The 13,887-nt window shown below is 42.4% G+C and overlaps 1 protein-coding gene across 1 annotated transcript in view; it reads left to right on the top strand.

Annotated features, from left to right (window-relative positions):
* Positions 1-4,202: 4,202 nt before the first annotated feature.
* The window catches only part of ap3b2 (adaptor related protein complex 3 subunit beta 2), a 31,712-nt gene continuing 22,027 nt past the window's right edge, over positions 4,203-13,887 (top strand). The window contains exons 1-2 of the mRNA XM_030095672.1: positions 4,203-4,214; positions 4,427-4,918. Of these exons, the coding sequence (XP_029951532.1) occupies positions 4,629-4,918 (290 nt within the window). The 5' untranslated portion in view covers positions 4,203-4,214; positions 4,427-4,628. The remainder of the gene's footprint in view (positions 4,215-4,426; positions 4,919-13,887) is intronic.

Genomic DNA, 13,887 nt, shown 5'->3' on the forward strand with positions numbered 1-13,887 from the left:
TTAAAGCAAGACTGATGCTGAGCCCAGGCTAAGATGAACTAGAACCTCCTAAATACATCGTGTTTGTAAAAAGTGGCAAAAAAGAAAAAAAAAAATGAGATGTGAGTTTTTCTGTCCTGTTGTAGTGAAGCAGAACGAGAATCTCATGAGATGCAGGAACAGTTTCTGTTCGCTGTGTTTGTTCAAAAGAGGTATTAATGGAAAACTAAAAACATGAAGCTTTTTGCTCCCCACTGCATGAATTCACACATTCTTCATTCTTTTACTCAAACTCATGTAATTCTTCACACACTCCAGTAGGTGGCAGTGAAGGGCGGTGGTTACTGTCACTGTTCCTCATGTCTGTGATTCTGCTGGTTTATAAGTCCTGTATACACAAAGTTATTTATTTTTAAATCACGAGTGTACATTTTTACATCAGACATCACAACTAGTGTCATTTTTAAACACTTTAGTTGTTTTCTGAGGAAATACAGTCACATAGTTTCAGCTTTTCAAATGTACTAATTTTAAACAGCAATGTGTTTTTCATGCCCCCAGACTTTTAGAAGTCCTGAATTACACTAGTCTCTTGAAGTTTGGGATATTTGTCTTTTGGCTGAAAAGGTAGAGCATTTAAGTAGAAACGTGCCACAAACAACTTCTTGAATCGAAAGCCAACAGCAGTGGAGGACATATCACAATAAACAAGGTCAGTGTCTCAATAAGTTGTGCGAACTTGAGCATCCATTGCAGTCTGACAACGTTTCCTGCTGTTCACAAGTGGACGCGTTGTCTCGTTAGCTCCTTGTTAGAACAGCAAGTTATGCAAATGAACAGGAAGATTAGTGCATTCATCATTTGAACGAGCAAATATGGTTTACTGCTCACCCTGTCTTTCTTTTTTGTTGCAAAGGTTGCAGGTCCTTTTTCTCGTCTCTTGTTTCAGTTTTATGAATGAATGACTGCATAGATCCGTGTTTGCAGGAGAACTTCCCGTCTGATGATCTGGATCATCCAGTTTATGAGCAAACAAAATGCTAACTCACTCTCCAGTCAATACATTGAAATGAATTTGATGGGGGATGTTTCCTCACTCTTAATAACTAAAACTACTAAACTACAATATGAGTGAAATTACATACTGAAAAGAATGCAAACAGGCCAAAGATACACGATGCAAAATCTAAGTATTTAGATTTTTGTGCATATGGTAGCAGCAGTGAGTCACGGTCTGGCTGTTTTTGTTTTTGTATTTGTTTTTAAATGTGGCCCACCAGATTCTATGATGAAATGTTTTCTGGGTTTTACTGTGTCTCGCAATATTTTTGGAGTTTATATATTTTCTATAATGCTGTGATAAAACTTCCTCCACCAACACAGATTTATTTTCTACTTGTGGTGACTCAGCACTCCATCCAGTCACTGCATTTCCTACATATCATTGTCATGTAAACAAGGTCTAAATGAGGGAAAAACCCTCTTTTATCCGTGTTTCCATCAGATGTCAGAGCAGTTCGTCCTGACGCGTTTAGGGGAACTGAGGTAATGTTGTCTCCAGGCAGCAGGAAGATCTCAGAAAGAAGAGAGGTGATAGATGTTGAGCCTGAATGGATAAAAGTGAGAGTTTTCATTGAAGAATTCAGCTTCAATATCAAATATGAACAAACACAGATAATTTGATCCAAAACTACAACCAAGAGCTCAAAAGATTTTATTGCTGTCTGAGCCAAACCAAACTTTTGGAATATTTTTACATCTGACAATGACCACGAGGGATTCAAGGCTTTTGCTGCTTCAATGTTGTTGACATTAAATTATAACATGTTGGAATAAGAAATCCAAGGAGGGGCCACCCTGAAAACCTGCTCAAGGCTTTAATTCTGAAGGCTCTTGAAGGTACCTGTTTGGCTTTCACAGTAATGTTTAAGCAGAAAAAAAAAAAAAAAAAGACCGAAGAGGGTCCTTTAAGCTTTCTTCTTGAATTCCAGGTAAAACTAACCCTAAAACATTATCCTGCTTTTACTTAAATTTTACACCTGATGGCGAAAATGAAAGAAATCTTATCTTGCAGTTCAAGATGATTAATGCTGAAAATATAAAATGGCTGTTTTGACGAAGATTGATACAAACGGCGTAAAAAAGTGAAATAGCTCAACGACTAAAACAGTTCTGATCTTGGTAAAACTACCAAGATGTCCAACCCCCATATTCCACATCTTCCGTGTCCGGCCCGGTCCGGCCCGGTCTGCTCCGTATTCTCAAAACCCACAGCGCTCGCATTGCTCTGCTGCGCCTCTGTTCCGCCCGGGTGGAGAAGCAGAGAAGCGCATGCGCAAGGAGCACATTCAGGCCATTCAGAATAAAATGCATACATGGCCCTGAATATGTCATTGTAGAAAACACGAAATTTATGAACAATAGCCTACAAATAGACCATATATGCAGCTGTGTAAACATTCAGAAACGTTCGACTATAGCTTGATTACAGGCAAAAATAGAAGTTTGTATTATAAAACTTGAAAGTGTGTTTTCATTTTTCTTTGTACCACTTTTTAAAGTGTATATTTTAATCAGTATGGTATGTCTATATCTGAAAATTAATGTGAGGACAAATAAACCGTCTTCAAACTGTTTAAAGTTTTCAATAAAGACAAAATGATTTTATTTTGTATAAAGCCGGAGGTTGTTGGAGTTCTCTTTCCTGTTTGGTGCATCTGAACTGTGGAAATTTATGCGTGTGGATCTGATCGGACCGGACCGGACAGAAAAATAGACCTTGGCTCTATTTTGGACTGACGGAGCGGACCCAGACGGAGCCGAACGTGGCAGAACGGAGGCTGTGGAATCAGCTGCAGTCATTAAAATAGCTACGTATTTGCTGCGGGGGTCGGAGCGGAGTGGACCGGACACGGAAGATGTGGAATTTGGGGGTAAAAGACTCAAAACTATTTATAAAAGAAATAAAAAAAAAAAAACAGTCAAATTAGCCAACAATGGAAAATGGCTCCCACAACTGCATTAGCTAAAAATGCTAAAATGGCCAAAACCAAGTTGAAAAGGCTAAAAAATACATTCAAAATTTTCTCAGAGTCAAAACCAAGCTAATTTGGAAATAACAGCTAAATCTGTGACAATAAAAATGTCAAGATAACCTGAATTGTATGTGATTTTAGCATACAGTATATGTGACATTAGCTAAAATTGCTAAAAAGCTAAAACCACTGTAGAAGTTTAAAAAACCAGCAGAGAAGAGTCACAACAGCTAAAATAACTAAATCAGAATGACTGAATCTTCAAGAAATGTTTAAATCAATCAAAAGATGAAACACAAAATATGTGTATCTTTCTAAATTGTGATCAGGAAACTTAAGAAATGCAACACGAGCTACAGTTTTAGTTTGTACAGCAAAATACAAACATAATTTTTAGAAGATTAAACATGTTTTGTGACTCCAGGTGAGTTTTAGTTGGCGGAAAGTGTAAAAACAGCTCTTGAGGTTGTAAAGGTTGAGTCCCCTGGGTGAGTTTTTCAGAGCATAACCAAACACTGTCTGTCACCTTCAGTTTAATCTCTGGAAAAGCAGCCGACCGCTCCAGGGCTCGCTCTCCTCATGACACTGACAGGTGAGAAATCACATTAGTCTTTTGCAAATGTCAACAGATCCTGACTGAGCTGTGATCACAGGGAGAACATACGTAAAGAGCGGCTTCAAGGCTCTTATTTTGGTCCGAGGCAAAAAGAAAGGAGAGAGAGAGAGAGAGAGAGCAAGAGAGAGAGAGAGACGTCCTCATCACGACTCTGCCAAGAAAGCTGAGTCACGTAAGAGGAGAGGAACCAAAAAAAAAAAAGGAAAAAAAGGCACATGGCGGATTATTAAAAATGGATAGGAAGGGGCAGTTTTTAAATGTGAGGACGGAGACGGAGTGAAAGATACTTCAAAGCGTCTGTCGAGTATCGACGATGGTTGGCTGGCTGGGAGTCGGCGCGGGTGAGGCCGGGACAGACGAGCGGCGGAGGGAGATTTCTCACCGTTAACGTGAGGACTGGGAGCAGGGATGACAAGCGTGAAGGGAGGGGGAGGAGGAGGGTGCGCTAACGTGGCAAAAGATGGGAGAGGCTGTGCCATTGTTGAAAGAGCGTGGATGTAATTACGCCTTGGAGAGAGAGAGAGAGAGAGAGAGAGAGAGAGGCTGGTGCAGCAGCAACAGGAACCACATGAGCAGCGGGAGGAGTCACCGGAGGAGAGGAGAGGCAAATAGGAATCCACGCCCCTCCTCGCTGCCGAGCATCCATTTACTGAGCGGCTGAAGTCTGCTGCTTCACTGGATGCGCACCGACTCAGCAGTAGCAGGAGGCAGGCGAGGGTGAAGGAGCAGAATCAGAAAATCAAGCCCTACAGAGCGCCGGAGCTCCACTGCGCTCAGGCAGCAAGGAGGACGTCAGCCTCAACCCTTCCAGAGCATTCATGAGGAGGACTGCAAGATTCACCCACGTATGAAGGGAAGGCGTGGATTTCAGGAGAAGCTGGTTCTGCTGGTCTCAGGAGGAGACGTGCAACTGATTAGCAGCGCTTCGGTAAACCCCGCCATCTGCCAGCAAACCGTCTGAGGATCCCACAGGTTGGGGAGTCGCCGAAGTTGTGAGCATGACCACGATGCAGAAGCTGCTGCAGCTGCCGGTGAACGCCGTCAACATCGTCAAGACGGTGCAGAGTCAGGTCCAGGGCCAGGAGGAGGACAAGAGCCCCGTGCTGACCCCCGATAACGCCCAGCAGGGCTGGTACAACGCCCTCCAGCCCGACGAGCTGCGACACCTCCGGTCCGGAGGGACAGGTGGCGGCGGAGGCGGCGGGGGAGGAGGTGGAGGGGAGCCGGAGGACCGGGGCTTGCAGGAGGACGGTGGTGGCGGTGGAACTTTCCAAACTCAACCGCTACGGTAGGCTCATCCAGGCTTATTCAGCTCCGACTGTGGGAATCGTGAATGGAACCTGATGAGTGGAATCTGTTGGAATCTGAGTGTCAGTCGGTGTTTGGAAGCCTGAAGATCCAAGAAGTTGCAAGAATATTAACTTGCATCCAAGTAGAAGTAGATTTATTTCAGATTTATATCATCTCTGAGTCATTCCAACAAGACCACAGACAACAGCTGTTGTGCTTGTCTTCAGTTCTGAACAGATGCTCCATCATTCGACCACCTGAAGCCTCTAAATCTAGAAAAGTTTCAGTGCAGTGGCTTGCTGGCCTTGACGAGGAATTAGAAATATGCTGATGATGCTGTATTTATGCTAATCAGGAAAATCAGGCATGAAACTATGAGAGCTATCTTAACGTTAGCAAATAGCATGAAAATCTAATCCAGACAAAATCTAAATAACAAGCATGCTGACAGCTTACAGAAATCCTGCGTCCTAAATAGTACGAGACTTCGCAAACCTTTGCTTGAATAGAAACATTTTGGTAAAAGGTATTTCAGCTTTTTGGGTAGATTTACTGAAATAGCAGAATGCTGAGTCATTTGTTGCTAAGTTCAGAAAAATACAAGCAAACGAAAATCATTTGTTTTGCAGCATTGATTCAACTGATATAAATGTTAAAACTGCACTTTTCTTATGATTCAACAAGTTTCTCAAATGTTGTGACTTAGCTTCTTGTGCTTCATGTGTCATAGTTCCCTTGAGCAAGACACTGAGCTTCAAATTGCTCCCAGTGGACGGTTGAGCCTCTTGCAGGCTGCTGTCAGCACTGATGAATGGCTGGACGTGTCTAACGGTGCAAAGTGCTTTGAGGATTGATGAAACAATGAAACAAAAAAGCTTTACGATACTTTGATTTAGATTCTGCAGCAGTTTTATGGTAGGATTGGTTTTCATCACCAAAGTCATCATTGTGGAAACAACTGATCCCAAGAACACCACGCAACTTTTTTCTTTTTCTTTATAACTAACCAACGTGCAGAATGCAGCATCTGGAAACCGCTTTTAAAGGCCAAATGCACCAAAATTATGAAAAGGACCATGTCTGTGAGGTGACAGTGGGAATAGGTTTGGTAGATGAAGAAGAAAGGTACTGTTTTAAATGACTTAGTGGTCTTCAGGCACTTCACGAAGTCCAATAAAAAGGTAGACCCTCTGGATCAAGCAAAGGCTGTACATGCAAATTTCATTAATTAGGCTGCATACCTTCCGAAATTAAAATAAAAAAACAAAACAAATATAGCCCTGCTCAGGAATAGATTGACTTCAAGAGAAGCATAATCACTTCTGGATTTTATTGGGTCAGAGGAGCTACAAGCCGCAGTCGTCTCCTTTAATGTTATGAGATGAGAGGCGCACTGAAGTGCAGTTCTGGTGGGCTTCAGAGTTTCACATCTCTCTCCGGAAAAAACAAGAAAGACGACGGCTTATGTAAAACAGACGAACCGGCTGCTTACAAATGCAAGCGGCAACTCTTGAGTCTTTGGCTCGCCGCCGATTCATGCAAATACATTTTCACATGTTCCGCTTTTTCATGTCATTCGGAACAAACCGGCGGCGTGTCTGAAGTGGAGCCGCCGAACGCCGGCTCCCCTCTGCCGAGGCCAGGTAACCCGACCGCCCGGCCGCACAGGGTTAAATAATTCAGAGCTGTTTGTGAATTCATCCGCTGTTTGGCAGGACGGGACACAATCCAGGGAAATTAGAGAACGCGAGTCGGTGTAGGATGACTGCAGGTCCTCCGGGAGGCGGCCCGTCACAGGGCCGTTTTTCCCCCGCCGGTGCTCAAGATGAAGCTTTACTTTGGAGATAATTCAGGCACAGTGGTGTTTGTGGAAATCCATCACACTCCAACAAATGGATCTAATACCCAGAGGCTGGGCTCGATCAGGGGGCTGCAAGCTTTACGACCTGGGGCCAATTTATCTGCTGCAGCAAAGCATGCAACACCTTTAGGATGGGAACAACACGGCTGAAGACATGTAGTTTTGGTCCATATGGATAAAATTGTTTATGTTACATAAGTTGTTAAGTTTCATAAGCAACTAGTTCTTTTAAGCCATTTTATCAAAAATGTATTAACAAAGAAGCTTTTATTCAGGGACTTCAGGAGCTTTGATGCTTTGGTTTCTAGCAATTTTAGCCATTTTCTCATGTTTTTCTTTTTAATTTTTTATGATTTTAGTTTTTTTATTTGTCATTTTGACTTGTTTACATATCTTAACTCTTTTTGATTTGTTTTTTTGATCATTTCCAGTAATTTTAGCCATTTGAATCTTTTGATGTGTTAAATTTTTGACAGATTGTGAACATTTTTTTTCTAAATTCTACTTTAACCACAATATTTTATTCCCTGACCTTTGATAGCGTTTAGTTGTTTTTGTTCTTTTCCGTAAAGACCATCCAGCAAAAACGAGTCTGAAAAAGAAAGCAGATATATAAGAACCTTAATTTCCACCCTGATGTTCCTCGCTGCTCCCCTCGTCTGAGGCTCTCCACTTCTTGTTTCTGTCTGTTCTGCCTTCGTGGCAGCCTTCAGAAGAGGACTCTCGGTGCGCAGCATTTCCCCTCGTCTCCCCTCCGCCCTGCCAACGCCGACTGCGGCTGCAGCCGACAGATAATTCCTCTGTGACAGGTCGAGTGTTTGGCGACGGCAAACATCATAAATGTTTTCGGGGCCGGTTTTAATTAGATCTTCTGAAGGCTTGCTTGTCGTCAAACAAGTCACATGAATCCCTGTCACTTTATTAATGAGACGGCCTGATCGGGATGGTTAATTAACGCGGCCTGTAAAACAAATGAATCATTTGCTCGGGTGCTTTCTCTCCCGTCTCGTTGCTGCTCACTGCAGAAAAAAACAAAGCAAAAAAAAAAAAAAAAAAAGGGCATGTTAAATTTTTAAAATGTAACTGTTTAACTTGGCTTGTTTATCATAAATCAGTAATTTCTCAGTCTTGCAAATGAGTGTTGGTAATATTTAGAAACGGAACAGCAATAAAGGAGTTGATAAGTAGGGAAAAAGTAGCAAATTTGTGATGTTATAAAGGAATTCTAAAGAAAATGTGACTCCCCCACAGATTGAATGCAGTTTATGAATGCCTATTCTGAGCATTCAAAACACAGACTGGGTCTAAATGTTATTTACGCTTCTCACAGGTTCAATCGAAGTGCAAAAATGGTTCCCCTGACTGTTTTATATAAAATATTTACTGTCTACATTCATGAGATGGGACACAACACCGGTTCTTAGTTTCCAGAGAAATAATCTTTCTGAAATAAGTGTTTTGTTTTCCTTAAGTCTCCAGTGTGAAATGCAATAACTTGCTATAACACAGCAGTGGAACACACAGTTTCCACCTGTATTGTGGAACAAGTGGGTTTACCTGTGGAGGCTGGGAGGGTCCTGTGGTGGGATGCTGACCTGTGCAGGGTGTCTCCTGCTCCTCCGCAGTCAGCTGGGGTCACATGATGGAAGATTACTCTTTTAAGTTGGCAAATAGTGAAGAATGATGGAATCGGTATCGCCTGGAGGAAGATGTCAAACAGAAAATACTGCACATCACAGTGCGCATTGCATGTTAATCTATCTGCACACATCCGTCACAGTATTGAGAACACATACACCATATTCCATATTCATGAAGGCAAACATGTTAAATCTGGAGTGTGTTAGTGTGTGTGCATACATTAAGTCGGTTTCCACATGTGTGTGAGTGTGATATCATGTTAGCGCCTGTTTTTCTTTCTATAAACCTTTAGTAGATCAAACACTCTGAATGTATCTCATGATAATCTGTCGATTCACTCCAACATAAAAGGAAAATTTCTAAATTTTTGAAATATTTATAAAGAAAAGTTGCCATCCAAACTGAAACACTGGCCAATTGTTGATATAGAAGGATTTTTATTTTATTTAGTTTTTTTGGAAAAAAGAAAAAATCACGACATGATCCATCAGTGAACGTAAACAGTTCGTCTTTATGTTCACATGTTAACAAGTACCTTACCTATTCATTGTGGACGTCACTTCTGCCCTCTGAGAGGAAACACAAACTCTCCAAAAAATACAAGAAATAGACCAAAAAACATATCGTACCCCCAAACCCCCCCATCAAAACCCCTCCAGTTCTAATTTGCTGAATTTATTTTCATATATTCTTGATTTTTATGCAGTTCCGCGCTGTGGACTGTTCGAAGGGGAAGTCTGACGAGCAGTTCGGTTTATTTTTCTCAATGTGTTGGAATATGCAACGTCTTTCATCAGCTTCGGTCACATGACAGCAGTGAATGGAGGGTTCACAGCGCGAGACGAGGCGGCGGCGGCGGAGGCCGCACGTTTGATCATGACTCTGCTCCCAACCTAATGTGTCTGTACGTGTGTGAGTGTGTGTGTGTGTGTGTGTACGTGTGTGTGTGTGTGTGCTCCATCCAGCATCACAGTGTTAATAATTGCATTGCTTGGACAGATAATATGGCCGGCTCAGTCACGCCGCTTCAAAACCGAAAATTCATCAAAGGCCGTCAAATTAAGAACCTGACAGGGAGGATTATTTTTGGAACGCGAGCAGAAAACTGATGCCGGTTTTCTTGGTTCCAAATATGTGGCTGTGTATCAAAACAAATTATAAAGAATGAACTTGTAGAGATTGCGAGTGTAAATTGCCCAAAGCACAAACGGCCCAGATGGGAGGATGAAGGATCCTTAATGCTGAGTTCTGGCTGAAGACGGCGGCCTCGCTGCTTCATTATTTTCACTGTGAAATGGCGAGGATGGGCCGGAGCCCCCGGCCATGACTCTAGGAGCATGAGCGTCTCTATCAGCACAGCCTGGGTTAGTTCTGCATGAAAAGTCCCACATCGGCCGCCTTTGATGTGTGGTTCTGAAACAGAAAAACACAATAATACAGCAAACCGTGGTGACGGGACACTCAGCCCTGAGTGTGTGACAAATCATATGAAAAACAAAAGCACAGCGGTGAGAATAAGTCTGGAAAACAGGAGTTAAAGGAGTTAAATGGTGGGTAGGTCAATGACGTCCACTATGAATAGGTTCCTTTAAACCTTCGCTGGTTCTTATTTGAAGCTGGTCGATGTAAATGTTTCTGAGAGGAGGTCGTGCTCTGTTTGTGACACTCTCACCACTCCCTGCTATCTTTCTCTGATTGAATAAATGAAAAACTAGATTTAAAAAGAGATTGTGAGTCCAAAAGTAAATAGAAATCAGAGTAGCCATTCAAATAGATGGTGTTTTGTTACCGGCAGACACTCCCCCACGAATAGCTCCAGCATTCACAGCTATAGTTTCTTTTAGATTAACTTCAGTTAGAGTTTGAACAGAATACCCCTGATGGAAGTTTTGAAAAGACAGAGAACAAAAAGTATCAGAATCATTCAAAATGCAGACTGGTTTAGCCATTGCTAAGGCAACGCCTGGTGTTGATGAACTGTTCCTCTAATCGTGGAGCCTCCATTCAGGCTGCGGAGCTCTGAAGGCCGATCACAGCGCCACAGCTCCAACAGCTCCAGCCTTGATTCACATCGTCTTTGTCATTACATTTTTTTTTTCCCAATAAATACAAAATCCACTGACAACATTCTAATGAATTTCTACAAATGATGAGAAGAGTTTTCTCTATAACTGTGCTTATGCTTGGAATTTTAACTCTTCTTATTTCCGCCTATCATAGAACCTGAACAAATCTCACAGGTGCTCTCTTAATCTTCACTTGAAAATGATCCAAGCACATGTTGAGGTTGAAGAGGTCATGTAGTTTTGGAGCAGGAGCCCAAATGAATGCTTTAATTTTTAAAGGGTAGCCGTCGCACGACACCTCTGCCTGAAGGTGGTAGAAGGAATCTCCGCTGGATCAATGAGTCTCAGCTGTTCATAACGTTGAATCTGGTCCTGCATTTCCTGCTGCCTGGTGTTTTAGTGTACGGGCTCGTCCACGGTGACGGCGTTCAGCAGAGACCTGAAGCCCTGTGAGTCAGTCTTTACCACAGACCTTCAGTGCCACGTGAAAACATTGTCAAATGCAACAAAGGCTCTGGAGGAAGGCAGGAAATCATTGAGCTTAATTTTATTGCTTCCTCTGTTACCTTGGAAACTCGTTGGGGCTGACATGTGCTGTAATTAAATCATCCCCGCCCACTGCCAGTCAGACCCCACCCTTCATCCTTAACACCTCCCAATCACACCAGAAAGTGTCTGATGGCTTTCAAACACTGCTAGGTACTACCTTGCTGTTTCACAAGTCTCATTATTTCCATTCACCTGATTCTAATGAGTTGGTTACCATGGTGATTCTGGAAAACCTTTCTGAATGAGGTGGAGCAGAGCTGGGATCAGACCTGAAACAAGCAGGAGGGTCCAGGACCTCGGATCAGGGCCGAGGAAACACCGAAGTACTCTCAAGCTCCTGGGCTTGATGTATTGTTTAACCAGCGTATTGATTCGGTTTAAAAAGACTGTTTTTTTTCCATCTTTATAATTCTATCTCTCAAATTCTCCCTATTATGATGATGTAAATTTGTTGACCTCTTGGTAATGTTTGTTCATGCCTCTGTACAAGCTGGTTATAAATTCAAAATGTCAGACACCAGGAAGACAGACTTGATAAATTGATATACCTTGACGACATTTTGGTCGTTTTCCTGCCCACTCGGACTGGAATTTACCAGAAAAACTAGTCCACTCTCCATGTTTGACAAGGTGTCCCCTCTTTTTGGTGTGCTAACAGTTGTTTTGTTTTATTTTGTTGAACTGAGGTCCTAAAAGACATGGTACTCTCCCATAACTTGGCATATTAGATCCCTCGCTGTTTGTTAATCCGGCTGGGAAGGGTGTCAACAGTACCAGACTTTTAATTCTGGGCAAAGTGTATCAGCGCCTGGAGAAATCTGAGTCACATATCAGGATTTCATTTGCCGATTTCTGCTATTCACAAGACGCATTACATTTTAATTGACCACCTTGCATCTTATTTTGAAGGAGCTGCTCAGTTTTTCGTGTTTCTATCGAACAGGATCCAGCAGGTGTCGGCGAGGCAGCAGGAGGAGTTCAAACACAGGCTGGCCTCAGGGTTGTGTCCTGTCACCTTTGATTTTCATTATGAACACAGACAGCTGCAGAACAGCACAGGAAGGCAGTAATATTGTCAGGTTTTCCGATGGCAATTTTTTATCATTCTTTTATTGAAAGCCTTGAAACATTCTCCTTTATCTGCTGCTGTAACGGACTGTCTGTGAAAGACCAGAACAGCTTCAGCAGTGTGAACCATCCCAACCACCGAGCTCAGCAGAGGCACCTGGACTCAATCTGGGAGGAGGAAGTGGCTGAAAATACAAAACGACTCATCAGCCATGATCTGTCTCTTCTCTCTTCTGCCTTCAGCCAGATGTTTTCATGAAAAACTAACGGCTAAAGTCCATCATTCCTGCTGTCATCTGCTAAACGCAGACCACACCCATTTTAAATGACCTTTCAGGGATTTTTTTTCAAGAGGGCGCATTTTATTGATCGTCTTTTTAACCGTTTTTATTCTTCTGAATGTTTTTCTCTGATGTTCTTTTTTGAATTGGTCTTTTTTTCGGAGAGATTTTTCAACGCAGGTTTGTAACGCATGTTTTTGTTGCTCAAAATGCACATTTAATTGACATTACTTTTTAAAATTGCACATGAACCCCTTCGTTCGATCTAAGTTGTAATTTTCTGATACAGAACTCCAGTATCTTTTCATATTGGTAGATTGTAGTTAAGATTTGCAAATTCACCAACTCTCAACCAATTTTTGCCACAGGACGGCGTTTTGAATCACTTTGATGCTCTATTTCCAAACACAGAAGACACACTTAATTAAAAGTGGCACTATTTACATAAAAATGTAACTAAAGCTTTCCAAAGATGAAAAAGCAAATAAATTCCAAAGAAATGTACTCACCTTTAATCACAACGAAGAAAGACAGTAACTGATGACTTTCTTTCTTAGCTGCGCTGCTTGTTTTTGCTCCAGGAGCAAACCGCGGCCTCGTCATTGATCGGCGTTCCTCCATTCAGTCGCTCCTCCGTGTTTGTCTTGGCAGCAGCAGAGATCCCAGCGTAGCCGCCGTTTGCAGCTTTGGCAGTGTTGTTGATGTGTGTTTGTATTGCTGCAGGGTGGAGATGTCGACTCAAATCCACCCAGACAAGGATCTGGTTTCCCACATGCGTCGCCTCGTCGTCTCTGTCGCGGGTGACGGATGTACGAGCCTGAAAAGTTCGGCATTAACAGGGTTAGACCAGCCTGTGAGCTCGTGGAAATGAGTTCTATTAAAGACTGGAAAACGTCCAAGGCTGAGATACTGGTGACCATATCGCTGGGAGTGATGAAACACCCGCTTCAGTGACAGCGTCAGTTTTTGATAGGAATCTGGTGTATCTGGAGTGTGTGTGAGATGTATGGAGATATACAAATATTTCACTTGGATAATATGGACAAAAAAAAAAGAGTTGATACGATGAAAAGAAAGAAAATGAGAGAAGATGAGACTTTATTTGGTTAATGTTTGATGATTATCTGTAAAGTAAATTATTTAACTGTATGCTGATGATGTTTGAGTGTTTGAGGTAAAAGTGTTTAAAGCACAATAGAGTGGTAGGAAGTAGGACCGGGCGATATATCGTCTGGATGATAGGAAATGTCTTTTGTTTAATGTGAAGCTCTATCGTTGATATCGCAGCGTCCCAAAACACGCTTTACCGCAGTATTTTATTTCACTGATGCGTCTTACGGCAAGCCCAGGCACGCGGCTTAAAAACATAAACAGCCATGGAGGAAGATGGTGGACACCACCCAAAAGAACTAGCCTGACCAGCCAGCTCCCTTCTACATCCGTCACATGCTGCTTGGATGCCGAAGGGATTGGATCCGGAGCATCAGCCAATAATTTACCG

This window comes from Salarias fasciatus, chromosome 7 (genome assembly GCF_902148845.1).
Source record: "Salarias fasciatus chromosome 7, fSalaFa1.1, whole genome shotgun sequence".
Taxonomy (NCBI): Eukaryota; Metazoa; Chordata; class Actinopteri; order Blenniiformes; family Blenniidae; genus Salarias; species Salarias fasciatus.